Source organism: Sceloporus occidentalis, unplaced genomic scaffold (genome assembly GCF_023333645.1).
Source record: "Sceloporus occidentalis isolate IW3139 unplaced genomic scaffold, rSceOcc1.0.p SCAF_2, whole genome shotgun sequence".
In the NCBI taxonomy this organism is placed as follows: domain Eukaryota; kingdom Metazoa; phylum Chordata; class Lepidosauria; order Squamata; family Phrynosomatidae; genus Sceloporus; species Sceloporus occidentalis.
Genome location: NW_028316982.1, coordinates 205,386,416 through 205,413,436, shown reverse-complemented (window position 1 = coordinate 205,413,436; position 27,021 = coordinate 205,386,416). Strand labels below are relative to the sequence as shown.

General features: G+C 38.6%; 1 protein-coding gene across 4 annotated transcripts in view; it reads right to left on the bottom strand.

The window, feature by feature from the left end:
* SCAF4 (SR-related CTD associated factor 4) overlaps positions 1–27,021 on the bottom strand; it is a 69,681-nt gene that overhangs the window by 8,611 nt on the left and 34,049 nt on the right. For 2 of the 4 annotated variants that reach the window (XM_089512103.1, XM_089512105.1), the window contains exons 11-19: positions 23,440–23,519; positions 22,418–22,635; positions 22,066–22,166; positions 21,461–21,574; positions 20,058–20,214; positions 15,007–15,170; positions 7,578–7,740; positions 7,340–7,435; positions 7,060–7,242 (exon numbers count right to left, since the gene is read on the bottom strand). In XM_089512103.1, coding sequence (XP_089368229.1) covers positions 7,060–7,242; positions 7,340–7,435; positions 7,578–7,740; positions 15,007–15,170; positions 20,058–20,214; positions 21,461–21,574; positions 22,066–22,166; positions 22,418–22,635; positions 23,440–23,519 — 1,276 coding nt within the window. The remainder of the gene's footprint in view (positions 1–7,059; positions 7,243–7,339; positions 7,436–7,577; positions 7,741–15,006; positions 15,171–20,057; positions 20,215–21,460; positions 21,575–22,065; positions 22,167–22,417; positions 22,636–23,439; positions 23,520–27,021) is intronic. The other 2 variants (XM_089512106.1, XM_089512107.1) reach the window with 1 other exon arrangement.

The following is a 27,021-nucleotide window of genomic DNA, read 5'->3' as shown; positions in this document are numbered from 1 at the left end:
AATATTCTTCTGTCAAACAAAAAAGAGATCTACATCCAAATATACATAGTTCAATCATCTGGAAGTATTACTTTTATATAGCACATTTATCCTTTTCATAGTATATATTCAGAATATTAAACAAACAGCCTGGTACCACTAAGATTTTATTTTTCCTTGTTCTAAATGCTAAAACATTTTAAAGTTGCCAGGATATACGTGTTTAACTCCTTTAGCCCAATCCCATATTTTGTTCTTAATTCTGTGCTTCTTGGTAGTACAGATGGCCCTCTGTATTGGTGGGCTAGCCATCAACAGACTGGAGCCCCAACCCATTATTGTCAATGGCAGCATATGCACACAGCCACACTGATGCTGTCATGTACACGTCAGCGTCCCTTGATACTAATGGGACTTCAAGCCATGCACTTTTTGGTATGGGAGGGGGCAATACAGAGGGCCAACTGCACAGGGAAATGTTCATGAACTGATTCAGAAGCTCATAAATCTCACGGAATTTCAACAAAATCTTCAAGTGAAAAACAGAAGCAGTAATATATAACTCCTTACCAAAACACTGTTACAGAAAAGTCACTTGCATTGTCTGCAGAACACCAATATAGTAAAATCACAAACTGCATTAGATGTTACTAGGGAACCAATGGTGACTATGTGAATAAACCATTGAAAGGACAGGGCAAGGAAGCAGTTCTTTGAGTAATAACTGAGGTGCAGAACTGAAGAGACATATAATAGACATATGGTAGGTTGTAGCAGAATTGGCCAAAAGGCTGGTCTGAATCCACTAGTATATTTCTGAATGATTTGAAGTATGGTGGGTAGGATTTCTATCTTCTGATTATTTAACAATAACAGTAACAAATAATTCCCTCATTCCTACATTATCCTGCTGATAGATGGATTTTTATGTAGAAAGAACTGTTCTGAGAAGACAAATTCCTAGGCACAGAATTCATTCTAAGTGCATGTCTTTTGGACCAGGCACAAACAAATCTCATGGTTTGAGTTAAAAAAAAACCAAAACAGAACCATGACGTTGAATCTGGGTGACCCCCCCCCCAGACTAAGACACTATTCAATACTAATGGGATCATATATTCTTCTGACATCTATTCTGTAATACCCAATCATTATCTTCTTCCAATAAACCATTTAAAAAAACTCACCTACTAGAACAAACATTTCCCCATTTCCTAAGTCAATACATAGTAGGCAGAACATAAATAAAACAAATTTGTTTCATGAACAGGCATGTAACAATAGCAACTTAAAAGAAAATTTGTGGAAATCCATAGATTAGAATGTAATTGCAAACACTGAAACTGATGTGTTATAAAAAGTATATGTGTCTTCCAACATTTTATATGAAATCTTCATCTAGTAGCTGAGCAATTTCAAAATTACAGGATTTTTTCTTTAAAACTGAACAAAATGATCTAACATTTATTACCAAATTGTTTTGTTCCACCAGAAAACCTTATTTTTATTAACTGTGTGAGCATAAGGCAAAATGGTTCAGCTAATTTGGTCATTTTAAAACTAAACAATAGCAGATTCATACAGACCTGTTCAAACTGAAAGCACAATAACAGTATTAATTCAGAAGCAAATCCAATTCTTTAATAATAAGGCAATAGTAGTGCCAGTCATCTTTTAAGATAGAAACTACATTGTAACATGATCTCCATCGCTGTGAACAGTCACAGTGAATGACTGGAAAGCCAGAAAAAGCTTAAAGAATAGTTAAAATAGATGTATGGGGTGATTCCACAGGAGCATCAAAAAATACAGACTGGTGAACACAAAACTCAAGCTTCCAGATTTTCAAGTTTAATTTAAATACTAAGCTCTAAAGATCAATGCTGCCACAGGTTTAACATCAAAACTATACGTAAAAAATAAAATAAACCAGAAGTATACGAAGGATTTTTGGTTTTATTTTAAATGTGCTCAATGTGAATAACTTATGGGGTTGCAACTGTCAATTTTTCTTAGTGTAGAATTTAATTACCTGGGCAAAGAACACCAAGTACACCACATCAATATTAAGAGGGAAAGGTGTAATGCCATTCAGTTTATGTTTTATTATTAAATTACAATAGTGAATCATTCAAACATGTACTCTTATACCCACTTACCTGGGAGCAGGCTTTACTGAGCTCACTGGCACTTTAATTTTGAGTAGACATGCTCAGAATTGTCAAACTCATAAAACCACAGGCAATTTGTGATACACTATCTCAATCTCATGGATTGATTGTTTAAAGCTATCACATGAGCCTCCTTATCTGCATGATACTGGAATCAACTACAGTGGACCCTTGTTATACGCTGGGGTTTGGTTCCAAGATCCCCCGTGGATAACAAAATCCATGGATGGCTCAAGTCCCATTAAATATAATGACACAGCAAAATGGTGTCCCTTTTAAAAATGGAAAATCAAGGTTTGATATTTGAAATTTATACTTTTTTCAAACATTTTCAAACCGTGGATGCTTGAATCTGTGTATAAAAAATCAGTGTATAAGGATGGCCGATTGTATTCACTTTCCTGGAATTGTATCTGTAAAATCTGAGCCAGTGTGGTGTAGTAGTTTGAGCATTGGACTACGATTCTGGAGACCAGGGTTTGAATCCTGACTTGGCCATGCAAACCCATTGGGTGACCTTGAGTAAGTCATACTCTCTCAGCCTGAGGATGGCAATGGCAAATCCCCTCTGAAGAAACTTGCCAGGAAAACCCCATGATAGGTTCACCTTAGGATCACTGTAAGTCGGAAACGACTTGAAGGCAAACTAAAGTATCATCATGTGTATAAAGGATTTGGACACTATTTAGGATCAACTTTCCTAAAATATATTACCGGTATGTCATATTTCTATATGACTTAAAAAAAAAAACACCATAAGCTACCTGTGAGCACTGAATACACAGAAATATGTCTGTACAGCATTACAAAACAGTATTACGCAGTATGCGTTTAATATGATGATTTTAACTGTATTTTAATTTTTATTCTCAGCTCTTGTTTTAGCCTTGGGTCCCACATTGGGGGGAAAGAAGCATATAAATGAAATGAAATAATAGTATTAGACCAATATGGGTATGCTCTTCAAGAAAGTCTTCATTTTTCCAATCCATGCAATGCTGGTTCTTCCATGTTGATGTCTGTGTAGACGATTCATTTTGCCCCATATACTATTTACAGTTTTCAAAGGTGTGTCTCACAAAACATCTCAAAACAGGTCATACATTTGATCATACCATCTAAATAGGACTCATTTCCTTGTGCTATTTAAAATCACTCAAAGTTGAAACATCTGAGATTTTTAAAAATTATTATTTCCAACAGCATTTGTCTAGTTCAGCTGTCCCAAGCACTGCCAACTCTATATACTTTCAGAAGCTAGAATCATGTTTTTCAACTAGCTCTGTGGGATGAGGGCATTGAAGCATTACTGTGGTGTAGTTCCCATCTTTGGGGAAGGGGGTTGACACAAGTAAAACATTTTAAAGTAGTTGACATATAAATAAGACAGACTGTGTCCAAGTCCCTTTGCCAGTGCTTTTCCGTAGGAACAGTGGGTTTCCAAACATTGCTTGCAGTACAGGAGTGACTACATGATGAACTTCACCTGCATGACTAAAATAACTTCCACATTTTTCTTCTCTGACTTAAGTACAAAATCTATTATTTGATTTTTCCAGCTCAGTTACACCTGCCAACTTATTAAGGAAGCCTGTTATAGTTGATCATTACTAAACTGTTCAGATATATGATTTCACCCAATTCTAGAACCTGTCAAATCTGACACTGAAATTCTACCTTTAGTCCTGGTCACAGAATCTATGTCTACAAATGATCTGTAGTTTCCTTTTGCTTTGTGTGATGCCTGTGATGTAAAAAATATATGTGCATACAAGCTATAATGAGTGTTCAGGAATCTGCATTAATCTTTACAAAGGTCTGCGGAATGCTACACATAACTCCTTTCTCAATGGAACTACCACTTCAGAGTGCAATCGTATTCACATTATATGGAATGTGTGTATGATGCCAAAATGTTGGGCACTCCTAAAATCTGAAGGAAAGTAACCCCAGTATTTTGCTGAGACTAAGGTTGCCCCTTCCCCAATTCTAGCCCTCTCTTCCAATTTGAGAACTGAGCCGTTGGGATGTGAGAAAGCTTGCTGCATTTTTTATTTTCTCAATGCTTGGCTCAAGTATTTAAGAGTTCTGAATTCTGGCACCTGCTTAACAGAGATGCGAGAACTTGCATATGCTTCATTTGCAAAAGAAGTAGCTAGGCAGGCACTTCAGGGGGAAATGTGATGTTCACGATTTTGTCAAGACAATTTGAATTACTCCTCTCAGCTGTAGGAAGTGAGGAGACGGGAGAGGGAAGAAATAATTACTAGATTCTTTGTTAGACACAGTGGAAAGGAAAGACAGCAGAGCTCTCCAGTCACTACCAAAAGATCCATTATAGCGTCAAATCACAGAAGCATCATGTGTGTTTCATGTGCAACGTGCACTGTACATAATCATACACAACTACAGTAGATCACCTAGGTAACTTGATATTCCCCATTTTTAATTGTGTTAGTCTCAGTCAAAACAATCTGAATTACTCTACTGGGCTGCAGGAAGGCAGGGAAAAGGAAATTCCATTGCAAAGATAAACTTGTTAGACACTGCAAACGGAGTATTATGGTTCACACTGCTAATTATAAGAAGATTTAGGGAGGGGAAGACAGATGAGTGTTTTATACACTACATTTTTTGAGAATTTTTCAGGAATGGTTCACTTCTCTTTGAGGGGGTGTCCAAGCTGAAATATCTCCCCAGGGGGGCACGAAGACTAATAAAATTTCCTACCCCCTTTCAGGGACAGGAGGAATAAAGAGATAAATTTACAGCACTTCTGGAAAGTGCCTGAAGATGGTAAACAATTTTTGTGTGTGGCAGAAACAGAGTCTGGACAAGGATAAGAAGGTGATGGCTGATACTTTCTACATCTGGGCAAATTCTGTTATTGATTGATGCTCCATATTTGGGGTTTGCCATGTAGGTTCCCCCACACCAGTCACAACACTGAATGCAAGGCTATGTCAAGAGACTTAAAAGTTATTGGTAAAGATTTTGCAGGAAGTGTATATTCAAAACTTTGAAAGAGGAGATTAAGCCCCTTATGCATGTGCATTTATAACTTCCCAGGCACAAACAAAAACTATTTTTTAAACTTATCTATCTCTAGAATGCTTTACCTGGTATATCTCAGAGGAAACATCATCACTCCCCTCAAATCCATATTTAGCACAACAGTTCCAAAGATAATTCTGACTGCAAAATTTTTCTTAGTACATATTTTTTCCAAAACCAAGCAATGTAACATTTGCATAATATTTTTTATTTTTATTTAAATTGAAAAATTATCTACCCAACTCCACCACAGTCCCAGAGCTACTTAAGATCATGTCTGGGGCTTCATGAAACATAGTTTTTGATGCACCAGGGCGATCTTCGTCATCTCTCCCCTTCCCTCCTCCCACTGCAATCCATCACTGGAACTCAGAGCCTGGCTTGCATTAAACTAGACATCCCATTACATCCAGATTGGGTCATTCTGGCTTACTGTTGGTCCATAAAACAGAGTAAGTCCTAGTACTGTACAGAAAAATGTCTTTATCTACCTCATCCACATTAGTCATGATTTTATAAAGTCCTACCATGAGACTAACTCATTCTATTGGTTTTCCAATAGACACTAAGCCAATGTTTTGGCACTGAAGCTCATACATGCAGAGAGGGGGAAACAGCTGCAAAGGAGAAGCACACAACTATGATACTCATCCATGGCTTTGTAAATCATTTCTGAAGTTAAGGAGGAAAGTGAACAAAGGGCTGAACATAAGTTTTTTCCCCCTATGGACAGCAATACTTCCCCACAATCTGTAGCTTTGGATCTGATGAGCTGTACTGAAAGAGGAGCACTGTGCTCATGTAACAGCAAAGTCTAGGGTATGGAGGGAATAATTATCTTTCCCAGGTCAGCCACTCCCAAAGCACCCCAAAAACTGCTTTAGCTTTCAGAGAGCTCCAAGGGCAATAGAGAGGAGGGACTAAAATCATGATGCTATCATCTTAGATTTGCATTAATACAGTAAAGACAATACACAATGCTAACCAATGCGATAATACAGTATTCTGTTTGGAATGACACATGTATCACCAGAGTTGTTAGAAATATACACACAGTAATGTTGATTACGAATATATTCAAATTTGGAGAGAAGATTTTAAATTAACAGAGTAATGCAGTCTAATACTACTTTCCTAGAAAAGCTATAATTCAAATTAGCTGCCAAAACAACTTAATTATTATTTCCGTTGTTTTGGCAACTAATAATCATATATATTTTATAATATATAATATATATTGTGGGCCCATTGTGGAAGCACATTCACATCTTTGGGGCCCACATATAAAGGGCTTTCAGCAGAATAATATAGACAGGGGCTACATGACAAAACAAGCCAGATAATCATGAAACTAATTCCCCATGCCAAACAGATAAGCATGTAAAAGTCACAGTGACTGAAAGCAAACAAACAAGTAAAAGCAAACACACCTAGAAAAAGAAGACAGCTTTGAAGGTAGGGGAAAGGGCTAAATTGACAGCATTTGATATAGAATCTGTATGATTGAGTTTTAATAAAGAGGGATGAAACTGGGTTAAAAAAAAGAGAGCTCACCTACACCCACTTCTGACTACAGGTACCTCTGTTCACAAACTTAGCTGATACTTTCTCAATTTGCTTTATTACAATATAACTGTCATCTTCCTGTTCCAGTAACAAATCAATGCTTCAGAACTGGTAGGATGAATATTACCTTTCATTTTTCATAACTAGACAATTCCCTGTGAGCAAACTGCATAGAATATATTGCAGTGGGAGAAAGATTTGGGCATTCAAAAATTTATTAATATTTTAAACTGAATCAATATTTTTGAAATAAATACATGTGCACCCAACAACTGAAAAGTGAACTTACCAAGGAGTGGAACAGGTTGTGTGACAGGAGCTGGTATACTAGTCGAAGTTGTAGGCGTTGGAGTATTTGCATATCCTTTGGAGGCATCTGCATTTTCAGCATTTCCTCTAGACCCGGTAACTATTGAAATGGGATTCCCCCCAGAGTCTGTTGTAGTGTCCTCATTTATAATGGCCATAGTAGCTAAAACATAGTGATGTTAATAGGAAAAAGATAAAAATAAATAAACAACATATAATTCTGGTTCAAATATCTTTAACAATTTACAAATCATACTTACAGTTTGGGATGTTTACTGCTGTAGAAGGAGGGGCAGAAACAGGAGGAACTGAAACAGGAGGATTAATAGGTGGTGGTGGCCCAGGAGGAAGAAAGCCTATGAAGACAAAAATATTGAAGAATAACTTCTACAAGAAATAATTCCATAATATTTACACTTAAAAGGAAAGGATGTCCTCTATGGTGTATTTAGTGAGCAATTTATATGCTTGGAAAGTCAATGAGAATGATTACCATACCTGGTGGTAAATGCATAGGACTGAAGCCAGGTCTCAAAAATGGTGGTGGTGGTGGAGGAGGAACTCCAGGACCAAATCCAGGAGGAGGCATTCCTAATGGAGGGGTAAATGTAGGTGGCTGAAGTGTACCAACCATTGGAGGACCAGGCTGATGTGGTGGAACCTACAACAGAAAAGAAAATGTTTTATCAACACTTAGTTCTACAGTTGGGTAAACCACAAACACTTAGAAAACACTTGATGGTTGTCATTGTATACCTCCCATAAGTTAAGAAATACTGTTTTAAAAAATGAGCAGTATTTTGCATAATATACTTGTTTAGTAAGCAATGTATATGCTTGGGAAAGTCAATGAGAATGGTTACTATAACTGGTGGTAAATACACATAATAATAGGTCAATAATTTTAATGTGAACATGTTCCAAAGAAATTTTAGGCTGCAATTCTATACTTAGCCACTGGAAATAAGGCCCATAAAATGCAACTGTTTTACCCTTTTCCCACCAATCTCCCCAAATCTGGTGTTCACCAGAATTACCAGGCCACACTGGCTGAAAATGATAGGATTACAGTACAGAATACTGGAAGTGTGATGGGGGGAGGCGGCCCCTAGAAACTTCAAGACTTTAAACACACAAACACACGTTTTTTCAGCTGTTTTTGTTGAGGTGCTTGGATCTTTTTGCCATCAACTCATTTTTAAAAAAACACTATGAAGAAACAAATACAGCAGCAACATCATTCCAATGCTTTACTATTTACATCACACAGAATAAAATTTTACATTAAATGATCTGATACTATTAAAGCTAATTAACCAATTAAGAAATATTGAATACTTGCTAACTTGCCATAATTCAACAAATACATAGTTACCCTTAACACTAAATAATATTACACACACACACACACACACCGTTTTAATGAATACTCCTGAGCTTTTTTTAAATCATGATCCTGTATACCCACTTCTATTTATTCTGGTCTAAATCCAGCTGTTATCCCAACTAGAATTATTTATAATATTTATAATAATTATTATATTATATTATTATTATAAATATAATTATTGTAATAAAATAATTATAGAATTATTTATAATATATAATATAAATAATACTAGATTATTGTAACCTCCTTCTGACAGGGCTTCCTCTTTCACAACTCCATCCTTTAATCTCTGTCCAGTATTCAGCTGCCCGTACTGTCACATCCGCTCGCCGCTTTGACCATGTTTCACCTCTTTTATCCTCCCTTCATTGGCTCCCCTTCCCCTTCCGCATCTGGTACAAGCTTTTATTATTGACTTTCAAAGCCCTCCATGGATTGGCCCCTCCTTACTTATCTGACCTTCTTTCTCCTTACATTCCTACTCGCACCCTCCGCTCTTGTAGTCAAGGGCCTGTTACAGACTGCCAAAATAAAGCTGCTTCGGGTCTCTTTGGAGGTATGCTATTTAAATGATGCATGCATCCTAAGAATCCGAAAGCTGCACCAAAGCTGCACTCCAGTGCTTAGGAATGGAGTGTGGCTTTGGCGCGACCTCCGGACTCTTAGGACCCATGCATCATTTAAACAGCATACCTCCAAAGAGACCCGAAGCAGCTTTATTTGGGCAGTCTATAACAGGCCTAGGTCTCCTGTCACAGTGTAAGACTACCACTGCCCCCTCCCGAATTCGTCCCTTCTCGCTTGCTGCCCCTTACTCCTGGAACCTTCTTCCCCCACATGCACACCTCATCACTTCTCTACCCAGTTTCAAAACTGAGTTAAAGACTATATTGTTTAGAGAAGCATTCCCAGAGGCTAGCCCCTCTCTGACCCAGGAAGCCTCCTTTTAACCATTAATTAAGAAGCCAAGCACTTCCTCCAGTCCATCTGCCTTGGTCCAGGCCTCGGAGGTGGAGAACTGCTGGACCTGATCCCATTCCCCACCACCACTCCCTTCTCCTTTTGTGTCGTGTCTTCTTAGATTGTAAGCCTGAGGGCAGGGAACCGTCTAACTAAAAGATTGTATGTACAGCGCTGTGTAAATTTACAGCGCTTTATAAATAAAGGTTAATAATAATAATAATAATAATAATAATAATAATAGAATCAATGAAATGTACACATGTACTGATTCAATAGTTCTACTCTAGCTGGAACTGCAGGTATGACCTTAAGGCATTGAGCTCCCTCACTCTCCTCCTGACATGATGACCACAAGAAAAACTGTATGAAAAGGGATACTGTAGCACCTCTGACTTACCTGTGTAGAAGAAATTTTAGTATAAGCTGTTATAGACTTGGTTTACTTCCTCAGACTTGCATCTAAGGAAGGAGACTTGCATCCAAGGAAGTAGGCCAAGTCTATAAAAGCTTATTTTACATTTTCTTTCAGTTAGTCTCAAAGGTGCTACAAGATCCCTTTGCATACTGATATTCCAGACTAACATGTCTATGTCTTGGAATACAAGAAAAAGTGTTTTCCAGGTAAGAAGCCTCAAACTGCAGTATGCCTGGGACTCAAAGAGAATATGAAATAATTGGGATAGAACCAATCCAGGGAGAAGTAAAAGATGATAATCACTGTTTTCTAGCAGTCTCTTTTTGAAAGATGAGGAGTGATCTCTGCTCAAAGGAGACGAGCCCTAAAAAACTGGTTTTTGAAGTGGTATTTGCATTGGAAACCTGTACAATCTTTTTAATGATGATGATGAGATGATGATAACAATGATCTAGGCCAGAGACAGGCCTAGACAATGTAAGAAGGGGACACTTGCTAAGCACACCCACCACATGAAGGTATCAATTTTTGCCCCAAAATGCCTTTTAAGTATGGGGGGCATTTTTGCCAGGAATGAGGGAGGCATTTTTTCTTTCTTTAGCAACAGGAAGTCACTTCCTATTTTAGAAAAAGACCTCTCCTAGAATTAAAATGGCTTGGGGGCTCAAAAACAAAAAATGCCCCCACGCCCCTGGTATTCTTGCAATTCTTAAATTCTGTTCAACAAAAGGTCTAACACATCATTTGTTTGCAATAAAGGATCCTGATTTCCTAATACTGAGTCTAATAGGGTCAAAGATGGACCCTCCAAGGACATGCAGGATGAATCTAACTTGTCCTCAGCTGCAGTTGATACTGGATGCAGGTCTCTGGGGATTAATTTTGAGGATGCATTAGTTTTAGCCTCAATTCTTTTTCCTGTTTGAAGAGTTGGTATTATTGGAGGGTGAGGTTCTCCAGTTAGTGGCACAGTAGGTACCATACTTAGTGGCTAGATTACAGAAGGTACTGCAGAATGTTATAACTGAAGTATGGATGGAGCCACAGACTTGAATGTGCATTGCCACTGATAAAAGGGCAGCTGTCAAGGCAAGTTCTATCTCCTTGATCAATTGTGAATTTTGAATAAATTCTAACCAACATCTTGATTTATTTAGAAAAACCTTTGTTGAATTCCAGGTGATGGAGAGCATCTTGATACCAAGGCAGACAGTGTCACTCCAGGTAAAATCAGAGGGCATGAAGCTCTTTAAGGAGGATGTTGTCTGATGATCTCTGAATCATCATATGGGTGTTGAAGGTAAGAATAATTGTGATAGATGTAAGACACTTTTCAAGGGGGTTGTCTATCTAGGTAGTGTCTCAATGGAGATCTAGGGTCATGTTAAGAGGGAATTACCTCTTTTCATTTCATGGTATGAAAACTGTGAACATCTTCCCTATACCTCTGATCTACCAATTTTGACATTCAAAACCACCATCTCCTTGATCAATTGTGAATTTGGATGTTGAATTTTAAATGTGGATTGTTTTAAAATGTGTGTGTCTTATTTGTCCTTTTCAACTGCTGCATGTTTTAATTAATGTTTTAATTGTTGCTGTTCATTATTGATTTGTTTTTCCCTGCCTTCATCTGTGAGGCAGGTAATAAACAAACAAACAAACAATAGAAGAAGATGATCAGGATCAGTGTGACCCACATCTTGAACACTGGGATCAATAGCAATAGCAAGTACATTTCTAGACCGATTATGAATGCACTTAAACACACTCTAAGCGGTTTACAAAGTGCAAGCTAACTGCCCACTGCGTACACGTTAGCGACCTTGGAAGGATGCAAGCCTGAGTCAAGCTTGAGCCCTTGGGCTGGTATTGAACTCGCAGCCCTATGGTTTGTGAGTGAGTGGCTGCAGTACAAGTGATCTGGAATGACAATGACTATCTGTGTGCCAATGTGATCAAGATCTGCTGATGTTTCTTTGCACACTAGATCACTGTCAACAATGTAAGATGGGTTGCAGTTTTGGAACATCTCAATTGTGTATCAACAATATAATATCTATGGTATTATGAGTTAGTTCCTTTGGCAAACTCTCCACAATCTCTCCATTTGGAAGTCTGTAAATAAAGAACATCCTCTGCGGAGACTCTCTCGAAACACTGCTGCACATGCTTCAATACTGTTGAAGCTGCATCAGATGAGGAATTAGAAAGTGAGGCAGAATGGTTGATGAGGATAACAACTTTGCTGGATGAAAGATACAAAGGCTGAAGGGATGGATGGGTTGACCAAGTTTTATTCTGTAAAGTTTCCATGGCCTGCACTGACAGATGAGATCCAGCTTCAACTTGCACTTCAGCCAGGATACAATCAGAATTTTTTCTTCTTCCTCAGGAATTTTCTTCTTTTTATGGTTCATAGGCTGCAAATCTTTCTGCAGTCAAGTCCTTAGTTGTAAAGATTGGTACTACTTGTACATACAGGGACACTGTTCTTACTGCAATGCCAATACAGTAGAGGGTACCATGGTCACTTCCATACCCATTGGCAACAAACCTGACAACAATATCAGTGACATCTTCTATAATAACTGTTCTAGAGATGCAGATGATCAGGAACAAATACCAACTATAATGATCATCTCAGAAGCTTTAATTAACTGCATGTTTAATTTTTATATATCTGATGTATGAATGATTCCTAACATGAGAAACATATTCATTCCCCAAACAGAACATGCACCAGAGATAAATGCATGACTCTTGAACTATTTCTTGAATGATTTGGGACCATATACCACTGAACAGGCAAACAAAAACCACCAAGCATAAAACCAAGAAATCATAGAATCGTAGAGTTGGAAAAGACCACAAGGGCCATCCAGTCCAACCCCATTCTGCCATGCAGGAAATCTCAATCAAAGTATCCCCGACAGATGGCCATCCAGCCTCTGTTTAAAGACCGCTAAGGAAGGAGACTCCACTACATTCCAGGGGAGTGTGTTCCACTGTTGAACAGCCCTTACTGTCAGAAAGTTCCTCCTAATGTTGAGGTGGAATCTCTTTTCCTGTAGCTTGCATCCATTGTTCCGGGGCCTGTTCGCTAGAGCAGCAGCAAACAAGCTTGCTCCCTCCACAATATGACATCCCTTCAAATATTTAAACAGGGCTATCATATCACCTCTTAGCCTCCCCCTAGTCACACACAGTTAGTTATTCAGATGGGAGGCACCTTTGCACAGGCCCTGAAAAGCACCCTTCCCTCAGAGCTACTACTGTAGTGGACAAAAAGAGCTGGCACATGGCAGGAAAGACTTACAGATATGTGTACTAAAGAAAAGCATGGCTACTGACCAAATGACTGCACAGGCACAAGTGACCCACAGGTAGGGCTGCCATAATTGTCCACTTTTACCAGGGACAAAATGTAGGACAAATTCAAGACCAAACTGTAGGGCAACTGCAGGACAAAACTCAGCTCAAAATGTAGGACATTTAAGGTCCACCATTTTTCTTCAATGTCCTACATTTTGGGCTGAGTTTTGTCCTGCAGTTGTCCTACAGTTTGGTCTTGAATTTGTTCCACATTTTGTCCCTGGTAAAAGTGGACAATTATGGCAACCCTACCCACAGGTGAGTCACTGAGATCATGAAGAAAGAGAAATTCCCATTCAAGACATCTGAAAGCCTTCTGACCTTTTTATAAGGCCATATTTGATTCAGTTTAGATTCTCTGCCATATAATAGATCTTCTAGAACTATCCACTATGTGTTTGTGATGAATAAATCTGCTTGAAATGATTAACAGTTGAACAAATTATCATATTTAATCCTGATGCATTCATTGTGTAGCTTGATTTAGAAGGGATTGTCTCCTCAGTAATTTGGTCAAGTTCGAGCCTCTTGTCAGTTTTAAATTGGTATTACAGTCTGCCCTTTGTATCCGCAGGAGATCCATTCTGCCCCCCCCCCCCTTTAAAGAAAAATATGGGACCTCAGTCCCCCTAATTTCAAAGGTGGGCACAACATGCGTGCAATCACTAATGTAACCTTTTCCACGCATCTCCACTGAAAGAAACAGGGCTTGCCATCCATGGATGGCAAGTCTGTGGATATTGAGTGTCCACTGTATTTTAAATGCCAGTTATTCAAGATAAAGTGGAAACATAAAAAAAATGTGGCACAATTATAATGCAGTCTCAGCACAGAAGCACTGCAAAAATTTAGCTCAAGAATGAATGAATGTGGATATGGCTCTAACCTAACTATGATCTGTTCAGAGATTGCTAAACGAAGTTCAAATGTGAATAGCAAATCAGGAACCACAGACTGATTTTTAGTTGACATGAATGTTTTTATTGCAAAACAAGGCAATTTGAAAAAGAGAAATGGAGGGAGATTGTTTAACAGTTATAAAGATTATTGTATTTGGAGTACATGTCTTAACAATGAAAGGTATAATTATCTCATTTAAAGAAAGTGGATTATCTTCAAAGGATAGATTTTTATAAAATAAGGAATTAAAGTACCTTGGGCCCCTGGTATCCACTGGGGTTTGGTTCTAGGATAGCAAAATCCATGGATGCTCAAGCACCATTAAACACATTGGTTTAGTAAAATGGTGCTCCTTATATAAAATGGCAAAATCAAAGTTTACTTAATGGAATTTATATATTTTTAAAATATTTTCAAGCTGTGGATAGTTCAATCCATGCCTAAAAAATCATTGGATAGAGAGTTCTCACCGTTAAGCACAAATGTTCAGTTTTCAAATATAGAATTTGAAAATCAAGTGAGATTATTACTGATGATGTGAAACATTATCTTTACACAGATTACACTGCATTCTGTGTGGATGGTAAGATGTTTTGAATGCTCATAAAATTCAAGAAGAGAGACGACACACAACTAAATGTGAAATTAACTGAAGCTATAGAGTTTCATGGCTTTCTTTTTCATTCTCACATGTAAATTTTCCAGATTAAAAACTAGAGAGCTTGTTATTCTGCCTTACTTGCAAATTAGTGGAATGAGACAAAATGCAGTTTTCATCATTAAAAAAAATCACATTAATACCCAATACACAATATGCTGTGTGCACTGCACATTTTAACTTGCAAATATCCACCAAAAGTATAGAAAAACAAAACAAAACGTACCTGTGGTGGAGGCATAGTTATTGGTGTAGGTATAGGAACAGGCATTTGAACTGATAAAGTTTTAGATACAGGCAATGTTTGTTCATTATGTGCAGTGTCTCCGCTTCCTGCACCACCATTCTGAGCTCCTTGGTTTTCTGATTTTTTGGGAATTCCTTTCCATTCTACAGGAAAGATACAAATAAAAAATTAAGAGCATGTACATATTCTCAATTTTAGGGGTTTCCCTGCAATGTACTGATGTTATATCATTTGCCTCAATGAAATTATTTTTATAATAATTTTGATTAGTTTATTCCAACAAAACAAAATAACGAACATCAATATGACAAAAATATTACATTCCAAAAAAATTCTCCCTCAAGGTATCACCAATGCTTTGGCAGCCCAAATATATTTTGCTTACTTCTGTTGCCAGCAAACAATCCTGAATTTTCAATTTCCATAAAGTAATCAATCACAGATCATGTAACAAATCCTTATCTATGCTGAAATCTCATTGCTCTTCAGAAATCAAATGCTGTATTTACAAAAGCAACAACTCATGTTAGTTTTTACCAAAAACTAACATCAAAGATCAATCATAGAATCATAGATTTGGAAGAGACTGCAACGGCCATCCAGTCCAACCCCCTACCATGCAGGAAATTTAAATCAAAGCATCCCCGACAGATGGCCATCCAGCCTCTGTTTAAAGACCTCCAAGGAAGGAGACTCCACTACACTCTGAGGGAATTTGTTCCACTGTTGAACAGCCCTGACTGTCAGGAAGTTCTTCCTAATGTTGAGGTGGAATCTCTTTTCCTAGAGCAGGAGTTCCGATCCTGGGGGTTGCCAGGTTGGGAACCCCCCCACCTCCCCTTCTCCCTGCGGGTGCCGGCAATAGAGCAGGCATCGTGCAGGGAAAAGGGGATGGGGCTCCCTCCTTTCCCTTCTCCCTGAGAGTGCCCGTGCTGGCACAGGCACGCGCAAGGAAGAAGGGAATGGAGGCGGGGCCGCCTCCTCCTCTCCCTTCCTTCCCGCGGGTGCAAGCACCCACAAGGAGGAAGGGACGGGGGGCCTCCTCCTCCTCTTCTCCCCGGGGCTGCCAGGCAACCACGGGGAGAAGGAGACGGGACTGCAAGCCCCAGCGGGCTTTGCGACCGAAAGTCCCGTCCCTTTTCCCTTGGCAGCCTCCCTAATTGGTCGGGAGGCTGGGAAGGGGCGGGACTTCCAACCGCAAAGCCCGCTGGGGCTTGTAGGCGGCCGAAAGTCCCGCCCCTTCCCGGCCTCCCAACTGATCAGGGAGGCCGCGGGCGGGACTTTCGTCTCCAAAGGGGGTCGCGGCCCAACAAAGGTTGGGAACCACTGTCCTAGAGCTTGCATCCATTGCTCTGGGTCCTAGCCTCTGAAGCAGCAGAAAACAAGTTTGCTCCCTCCTCAATATGACATCCCTTCAAGTATTTAAACAGGGCTATTTTATCACCCCTTAACCTTCTCTTCTCCAGGCTAAACATCCCCAGCTCCCTAAGTTTCTCCTCATAGGACCTGGTTTCCAGAGCCCTCAACATTTTAGTCTCCCTCCTTTGGACACGCTCCAGTTTCTCGACATCCTTTTTAACTTGTGGTGCCCAGAACTGGACACAATATTCCAGGTGGGACCTGACCAGACCAGAATATAGTGGCACTATTACTTCTCTTGATCTAGACACTATACTTCTATTGATGCAGCCTAAAATCGCATTGGCCTTGTTAGCTGCTGCATTGCACTGTTGACTCATGTTCAATTTGTGGTCTACTTGGACTCCCAGATCCCTTTCATACGTAGTCTCGTTCAGCCAAGTGTCACCCATCCTATATCTGTGCATTTCATTTTTCCGCCCTAAGTGCAGTACCTTACATTTCTCTGTGTTGAAATTCATTTTGTTAGCTTTGGCCCAGCTTTCTAATCTATTAAGGGCATTTTGAATTTTGATCCTGTCCTCAGGGGTATTAGCTACTCCTCCTAATTTGGTGTCATTTGCAAATTTGATGAGCATGCCCCCAATTCTGTCATCTAGATCATTGATAAAGATGTTGAATAGCACTGGGCCCAGGAGAGAGCCCTGTGGGACCCCGCTTGTCTCTTCTCTCCAGGATGAAAAGAAGCCATTGTTGAGCACCCTTTGGTCAAGCCCACTCCCACAAGGAAGATTATTCCTTCCATGGTCATATTATTTTTATACATAAAATGGTAAAGCCTGAGTCTAACTAATTTATTCCTATGTTGATTACCTAAAAAACACATATATGCATGTACACAATTCTCTGTTGTTGTTGTTGTTGTTGTGTGCCTTCAAGTCATTTCTGACCCTAATGCAAACCTATCACAGGATTTTATTGACAAAATTTGTTCAGAGAAAGAATGCCTTTGCCTTCCTCTGAGACTGAGAGAGTGCAACTTGCCCAAGGTCATCAAACATGGTTTTGAACCCTGAAACCACTATACCATGATGGTGCTCCACAACTCTTTAGATATGCCTATGCTACTGAGTTGGTGTAATGAAAACATCCATTAAAATTAGCTGTAAAATAATTCCAAAACAAGTGTTTAATTTGTCTGAATATATTTATGGTATATTAAGCACATTTCCTTTGTTTTCTCCATCAAGTATTTGATTGTCACTATGGAAGCAACCTGTTATACCTGTAGAGTTAACCTATTGCCTTTTGTTTTATTTTGTTTACTAAATTTAGGTAAACATGCTAAACTGTATCTTAATAATTAATAATTTGTTTTATTTATATACCGCTATTCCAAAGATCATAGCAGTGAACAGCAAGTAAGCTAATTTGCCCCCAACAGTGTGGGTACTCATTTTAGCGACCTCAGAAGGATGCAAGCCTGAGTCGAGCTTGGGCCCTTTTGCTGGTCTTGAACTCGCAACCTTGTGGTTTTGAGTGAATGGCTGCAGTACAGGCATTTAACCACTGCGCCACCAGGGCTCCTTTGATTAACTTTTGGTAGAAATTTGTGCCATGTACTGTGTAGGCTGAAAGTTTTGATGACACATCTGAAATAAACTTCAACATTTTAAGATTCTGAGGAAACAGGACCACTGGATGCTACTTATACTAGGTGGCACATCTAATTCAGAATTGACTAGACACAATTCATCAAGCTTCCAGAGGGATTTTTCTCAGCTGGACCTGGAGATGTCAAAGATTTAACCCAAAGCAATCTACTTGCAAAATTACAGCCATGCTTGTGAGCACATATTAAGGGCAGCATTAATCACTTGCTCTTCCTCCTATCTCACACTTATAGGGAGAATTATGAAGTAATTAAGTGGTAATGATGGGGTCAAATCAATGATTTTAAGATTCTAAAGAAGATTCTAAAGTTAAAAATGAGTAAGTCGAGGGCAGGTTTGGGGACTAAAATTATTGATTTCAGTATGACCCATACATAAGTCTAGGGAAAAAAGTTGAGGCTCCCTTAGTGTGTGTATGTATGCACGCATGCAAGAGACTGTTAACGAAGCAGCAACAAATCACCCATCACTCTCTCTGCTTCCCCAACGGGTCTTTCAGTGTTCACTCCTGAGACAGCAAGGGAGACAGAAAAGGAATGTGTGTGTCCGTGTATGTATGCACACATGGGCAAGATAGAGAGACCTTTAAAAAAGCTGCATCCAATCAGCCACCACTCTCTCTGCTTCCCCAACTGGCTCAGGAGAGAGAGAAGCCTCTCTCCCCACTGCACAGATGGAGAAATCTAAAAGAGCTGCAATCATATTACCATACTGAACTGAACACAAGTCGACCTGGGATTTTGGGGTCAATTTTTAGGCATACATTTTTCAACTTACTGACAAGTATATAGGGTAGGTAACAAAGTCAAAGCTTGTGCGAACAACTGGTATTTAAAGGGGCCCTTTAAAGGATTTCATTTAACTATTATGGCCAATAAAAGTTATACATAATAGTTACTAATAAAACTTGACAAAGATAAAGATTATTAAACATGCACACAAAAATACAGTAGCAGTTAATTTAAGATATAAATTATGTATAATTAGACAAACTATTCCTCTTTGTGTATTCTAAATATACCACCAATCAATTTCATTAGTGACTGCAAAATCTAGTATTGTAAGAGACGGGTGGGAGGGAGGGACTGACCCTTTCTCTCACAAGAAGCATGCACTACTTAATAAACCACTATGAATGCCACAGTTTCACACAGCTTAAGAGTCTTCAGTACCTACATTCTGCATTTGACTCTTAAGCACTACATCTGCCGACTTTTGCTACCCTTTTAAATGGTGGTTATTTTCCCATCCATTCTAGGAAATCCATTCTAGGCTATTCTATATTCTTTTCAGTCTTCAGTATTTAAAACATTTAGAACCTTCCAGTTCTTGCTGGCTTACCTCCACAGGTCAGGCGTAATACTGCACATGCTGCTTCAAAATAGCTAGCATGAACAATCACAAAAGGGGGTTACATAGGAACCAGATGGGGCAACAAAACCACTTTTAGTGTGGTCACATGCAGTGATTTGATTCAATACTTTCTTGCTTTGGCTTGTGGATGGGGCAGGGTATAAGCCAGGGAACCATATTCACAAACCACAATAAACCACCTGCAAAGCAGTTTAGCCACTCCTATTGCAAGCTGGCACAAGTGGGCAAGATGTACTGCATGGTATTTGCATTCAACAAATACTGGTGCTCAACCAAGGTTCTTATGGCTCCCTGGTTTGTTGTAATGTGCAAAAAAGGGGGCCACCTTTGGGGATGTAATGGTATGCAGGTTGATTTCTTTTCTGTTTGCTAGTTTTGTGCTACTCTTCTTATATTCTAGTAAGCACCTCCCAGGCTGCTTCTCTACTGCAAGTTGTCCCCTCTCAAAGCTATTCTGCATCCTTAAAAGCTGCCAAGTGGATTTTGATTTATCATAGTTTAGCTTCAAAGCAGGCAGAGTAAACTTGCACATTTTAAAAATATATACTTCATGTAAAAATGATTTTGATATAAATATAACTTTCTAAAGACACATCTTTAGACTCTTATAAAGACACTTCTTACCAGGACTAAGTGTTTCATTGTCCAGCATTCCTCCTTCACAGCAGCTTTCCAAATCTTCAGGCTTAACTTTACCCCATGGTATATAGGTAACACCCAATTCTACATCCCAATACTGCTTATAGTCAGGTTTAATTCCTTTATTTAAAGCCCAAGCAATCTGAAGACAAAAGCAACAAACTTATTAGGCTGTGATTTATTTTTATTTTTCCTTCCTATTGAGAAACTGTACTTAGCACAGCAAAATGTGAAAACCAGAGGGATGATACTATGTATAAATTAGAAGACAGGAAAGAACAACACATATATTAACATTTTTTAAAATCCTTGAAAAAAGCTGATTAAGGGCAACTAAGTATAATAAAACTACTATGCACAATCTACACAAACTGTCTCCCCATAAAAGATATGTTCCTTGGCTTCCTTTTCCACCTAAAACAGTTTATAATCCAGATCACCCTCTATACCAATGGTCTCAGCTAGCAGAAACCTCAGCCATGTTGGCCAATAGTCTGGCATTCTGGGATCTGAAGTCCAAAATCTCTTCTTAAAGGTCACAGTTTGGAGACCACTGCTCTATACTGTCATCAAACATTATTTTTTTATCAACAAACAGCAATGTAAAGACAAAACACAAATTGGGCCCTCTTCCAAAGAAGGGATGAAAATGTAAAACAGTTTACAATGTGAGGCAACAACCATTTTAAGCAGACTTCAGATGGTATATAGCAAATACATAAATTATCAAATACTGTAGCAAGAACAGACAAAGCAATCTGCAGTTTATAGAGAACAAATGGTTTCCTATCTTAGGATCCTACAACAACAAAGTGAAAGCAGTCAGAATGGACTCAATTGAATGGCAGATAAAGTTATGTAGGTTCAGTTCATCACATCTTGGTTTTAATCGGCCCCTGACTTCTTTTGTTTTTGCACACAGCTACACTCCTCTAAAAGGTACTGTACTAACACCGCTCTAATTATAACATCACATACTTATCATCCTTGTTGTCTTATTTTTTCCAGTTGAAAATTTCCTACATGGTTAACATTTTGTTTGTCAAACAACTTTCTAGATCAGTGGTCTCCAAACTATGCCTTTTAAGGGATTTTGGGCTTCAGCTCCCAGAATCCCATACTACTAGCCAACATGGCTGAGGCTTCTGGGAGCTGATGTTCAATCTCTCTTAAAGGGCACAGTTTGGGGAACACTGCTCTAGATATAGGGTCACAGGGGAAAAGTAATTATCTAGACATTTACTAAGAAAAGAAATGTTTTTCTTCTACATATATTATTGCTCTTGGTCCATCTCATGCCAAGCAAGTGAAGAAGAGTTTTGATACTTTATCAAGAACTCTGGATGTCCTGTTATTTTACACTAAAAAAATCCGTAACGTTATAATACCTTTATTGATTTCTGATTCACTTTAAAGTTACCACGACTTAGTTTCTGCAGGGCACGGTATGCATCTTGTCTCTGCACCATTACAATATAGGCACATCCTCTTGGTGGTATCATCTATTACAAGTACAGAAAAATGGAAGTATTGTTTAACAACAACAAAAATCATATATTTTTAAAGAAAAATAATAATAGTATTACACTTTAAGGTGTGCCTAACACACACAAAAAAGCATAAACCAAAGAGTGCCACCTCTGAAAATTTACTTATCTTGTCATTTCTATATGTGCTAAAGCAATCTTTCAGTCATACAATGTCCACAATCAAGTAATAACATTCAACAACTGTTGCTAGCATGCACCACTTTTTATTTCAATTTCTTCTAACTGCAAATTTGAATATACAGACAAAGCCAGGATAGTTTTAAAAGGGCATATTGTTATTCCATAAAATTATGTGAAACAAGTTCAAATCTGATTTTAAACAGAAATACAAATAATTGTGTTAGAATGTGTTGCAAACAACTCTACATAGACTGCTGAAAAGTACTTCAACTAAAATGCTGAATAGCATTTTACTAGTCATTACTTTCTTGTTTCATACTCACATTTATGGATTCAATTGGACCAAACTCTTCTAGAAGACCTCCAACATCCTGCTGTGTTGCTCGTTTATCCAGCTGACCTAACCAGAGCGTTGTACTGCAAACTAAGAGGGGAAAATAAAATATTTAAGCATACTTCTGTGTTAAAAACAAACCAGCACTTCTTCAGGTGTAACTGTGTCTTTAGCAAACAAGGTTTTGTCACTATTTCAGTTACACTAAGTACAGATATCTTGAATTTGCCTAATGTTCCAAGTGCACATCTCATCAGAACTTTATTCAAATCAAGAAAAAAAAATGGAAGCAAGCATTAATATTCCCTATACTTGCTTAGAAAGAGAGAGATAATACTCACCACTAACAGTTTCTGGCTTGATTGGAGGAAGGCCTTTTCCCCTCCTCTCCCTCTCCCTCTCCCTCTCTCGTCTCTCCTGGGATCGTGTCCTAGGAGAATGGCGACGTCTATCTCGAGAACGGGAACGAGAACGACGATGACGTGATCTTCGGTTTCGAGAACCAGAGCGTGACCTTCTCCTTTTGGGTGACCTTATATTAAGCAAAAATGTTGAAAAGCTAGTAGACAAAATAATTCAGTAAGATACCACACTGGCTGACAGTAAATCATTCCAATTTCCAAATCTGTAATTATTATATGAAGAGTAAAGTCCCTCAAATGTGGCTTTGACCTGTAAGAAATCCTGAAAAGCATACTCCAGGTTTTTATACCAAGTATATGTCTTCCAGCATTTCTATGCTGAGAATAAGAGCAAATCAGAATGCACATTTCATGTCTCTTCATTTTGAGAAAACTGGGTATACATTTACTTTCTTCAAATTTGTCCAGTAATTAATTTACATTATTTTGTAAAAAGATTTCTGTTAGCTTTTACAGTATTATATGTCTTTTTCTCAAATTTTCATTTTGGTGAATAATCAAAACTAAAAGATATGGTCTTCACCATAGAAAGTTTTACATTAATCAGTCAATTTACATACATCTTCGTATTATTCTATATAAGAAGAGCAACCAGTCACAGATCTATCATACTTGGGCCCAGTTGCTGCTTCTTCATCTTACTCCTTTCACCAGTCACTGCTCTGGCTGCAGAGGGATAAGAAGAGCAACCAGGCGCACTTCCAACTTGCCAGGACTCAGTTGCTGCTGAACTTAATTTTTACGCTCCTCCCATCCCATCCTTTTTCCCTTTTGGGTCAGTGTCTTATTTAAGATGCGTAAAAATCATAAGCCTGTGTGCAGGAAATGTTCAATTAACTATTATTAAAATGCTCTATAAGCTTTTGTTTCGGTTACAAATGCTAAATAAATATAAAAATGTAAACGTGTGTGTGTGTGTGTGTGTGATTTTTAATTCTTACCTAGATGCAGATCTAGATCTTGACTTTCTGTTCTCGTGCCTCTTTCCTTCTTGAACAGGAGGCTGATTTACTTCCATTTCCTAAAACATTGACCAAGAATCTATCACTGCTATTGTTTCTTTTCACTCATCAGTTACAACTTTAACATTAAACAGCTGAACTGTTTGGAATGCCAATTATAACTCAACATTCATTCACAGGTATTCATTATTTCAGTTGTTGGGTTTGTTTGCATGTCTGTACTACTATTAAAATATTTCTCAATAAAAATACAATTTAAGTAGTTAAATTAACAGAGTGAATAGTAAAGGTTAGTCCTAACAAATGTTAATTTCTTAATCCACATGTAACTAAACCTGAGCACATGTGTGTGATTCTGTGACATGTCTAAATAATATATTTGTACAGTGGGTCCTCCCCTTGTGTGGGGATCCGTTCTGATCCCTCCGTGTAAGGGGAAATCAGTGTATGCTGGAGCCCTAATGGAACTAATGGGGCTTGCGCCCACAGCGCACAGAAGCACACGCACACCTTCTATCAGCCTATTCTTTGATATTTCAAAGAATTTTGAAAACTGAAAACATCCACATTCTGTAAATTCTAATTACAAGAAACAATAGATGTCAAGGGGTTAGACTACACCTAAGTGTATTAGGCACATTGCTGTGGATTTTCACATATTAGCATTGGCAATTAATTGTCTTCACTCTCCTGTGCAAATTTGTATCTCTTCACGCTCCCTCTACTAAAACTGCACAGTCAATCAAATCCAGGCAAAGCAAACAGATGGCTACGTTTGCAAATTTCTGTGGACTTCCATGAACAATCAGGTAAAACCCTTTTTCCACTGAGTTTAAGGAGTTCTTCCCTTGCCCTGCAAAAAGCCTGACTCCTATACATTTACTTGTTTTTTGTATAATTTATACCCTGATTTTACTCATAAATATGTAATTAAGAAACAAACAAATCAACAAACTTCAAGCAACTGTAAAAAAAGAAAACACAGGATTAAAAGAGAATACTGGCTAGAAAGCCATCCAGTTATGTAAGAAAAGGAGGGTAAAAATACTTCTTTCCTCCAGGAAAAGTCCACCATAGTCCTATCACATACTAGGAAGAGAATGGCTGAAACAGAGCATCCTCATGTCTGAACCCACAGCCTCAAAGAGTTTTGTTGTTGTTAACTGCTGTCAAATCAACTATGATTTATGGCAACCCTATTAATGAAAGACCTCCAAGTCACCCTATCATCAAAAGCACTGTTCAGGTCTTGCAGATTCAAGGCCATGGCTTTCTTGACTGGGCCTATTTATCTGGAATTACGGTCTACCTCTTTTCCTGCTGCCTTCTACTTTTCCAAGAATTACTGTATTTTCTAGCGAGTCATGCCTTCTCATGACATGGTCAAAGTATGTCAGTCTCAGTTTAGTCAGTTTTGGCTGCAAGAGTTCAGGCTTGGTTTGCTCAAGGACACATTTATTTGTGCTTTCAGCAGTCAACAATATCTGAAGTCCACATTTCAAATCAGTTGATTTTCTTCCTATCAGCTTTCTTCACTGTCCAGCTTTCACCATCATACACAAAAATGTAAAATATGATGGAATAGACAATCCTAACTTTAGTATTCAATGACATATCTTTACAGTTCAGGATCTTATCTATTTCCTTCATAGCTTCCCTTCCAAGTCCTATTCTTTTGATTTCTTGACTGCAGTCTCCACTGAGATTAATGACTGAGCCAAGGTATGGAAAATCTTGAACTATGTCAATGTCCATCATCTACTTTAAAGTTATATATTTCATCTATGGTCGTTTTTCCCCTTAATGTTCAACTGCCTGTGTACTTTCTTCACTGAATTCATTCATCTTTCCATGACTGTGTTGTGTTCTGCTAGTAGTATGTTGTCATCAGCATATCTTAAACTGCTGATGTTCCTTTCACCAATTTTCAAACTTCCTTCCTCCTAGTCTGAAGAGCTACAGGAAGATAAAAGCCTACCCAGAACAGATGTAAATATTGAAGCAAGAGGTTTCTTCACCCAAACATACCTTATGTCCCCAGTCAGCTTTATTGTGGCAGAAAAACAGGTGAGATAATATAATATTCAATGTCAATCAGTACATTGTTTTGTTCCTATTGCCACGTCTACTTCTGTTGCTGCTAACCACTTGAGATGAAGTTTGTCCAGAGAAATAAATAATGTGTAGAATAACTCTCCTAAACGTATGGCTTCATGTAACAATGGCAAAATGTTGGTTATGGCATGAATAATGAATACAGAGTTTGCAAGTATGATAAGCAAATGCAGCTCCCCCAGTGAAAATAGAGAGCAAGAATTCGTCTCAGATGCCATTTTCCACCATTTTTGTTAAATTCATCTTTCGGCCTCTGAGGGAGAGAGTAGGCTGGCCCAGTTCCATCAGGGGCTAGCCTGAAGAAGCAGAGCCCTCCCTCCGGTCCATCTGCCTTGGTCCAGGCCTCAGAGGGAGAGAAGAATGCTGGACCTCATTCCCTCCCCCCTCACCATTCCCTTCTCCTTTTGTGTCGTGTCTTTTAGATTGTAAGCCTGTGGGCAGGGAACTGTCTGTTATCCCCTCTATTGTAAACCACTCGGATTCCCAGTGATTGGGCGGTATATAAATAAAACCTATTATTATTATTATTATTATTATTAAAACATCTGTTACTTGAAACTCATGAACAATCTTGAGCACCAAAATGAAAACCAGTCATAGAATCAAAGTTTGAAAAGACCTCAAGGGCCATCCAGTCTAATCCCCTGCCATGTGGAAATACACAATCAAAGCACTCCCAACAGATAGACATCCAGCCTCTGTTTAAAAACCTCCAAAGAAGACTCCACCCCACTTTGAGAGAGCATGTTCCACTGTTGAACTGCTCTCATTGACAGTTATAGGTTGTACAAAAACAACAACACAGTTCATTCCTGAGAACACTATGACTGTTTACAGACATGATTGTTCAAAAACAGTAATAGTGTCCTCAGGAATGAACTTTGTTTAAGAAGTTGCACTTTTATGTTCCACATTTGTCAAAAAATAAATAAAAAATTACCTTTCCCCCCCCACTTACTCTCACCAAGCCTTTGTTATATATATATACACACACAAACACACACACACACACAAACACACACACACACACACACACACTACATTTTTTCACACTTATTTTCACCAAAGAAAGACTAGAGGGGCTATGCACAATTCCATATGGGCCACTTCTATGTCACCTTATTAAGCCAAAGTAAGATTGCCCAGCTTGGCCATGGAACCCACTGGGTGACCTTGGGCAAGTCACACTCTCTCAGCCTCAGATAATGGCAATGGCAAACTCCCTCTGAAGAAACCTGCCAAGAAATCTCTATAATAGGGTCGCCTTAGGGTCACCATAAGTCAGAAATGACTTGAAGACACAACAACAACAACAACAACAACAACAACAACAAAGATTGCCCAAACATATCTTGTAATCAAGGGACAAAATGCTGCAGCCAGTGGTGAGCAATGATAGAAGCTGGAGTCCAAAACATTTAGAGGGCATTATGTTGGGGAAGGCTG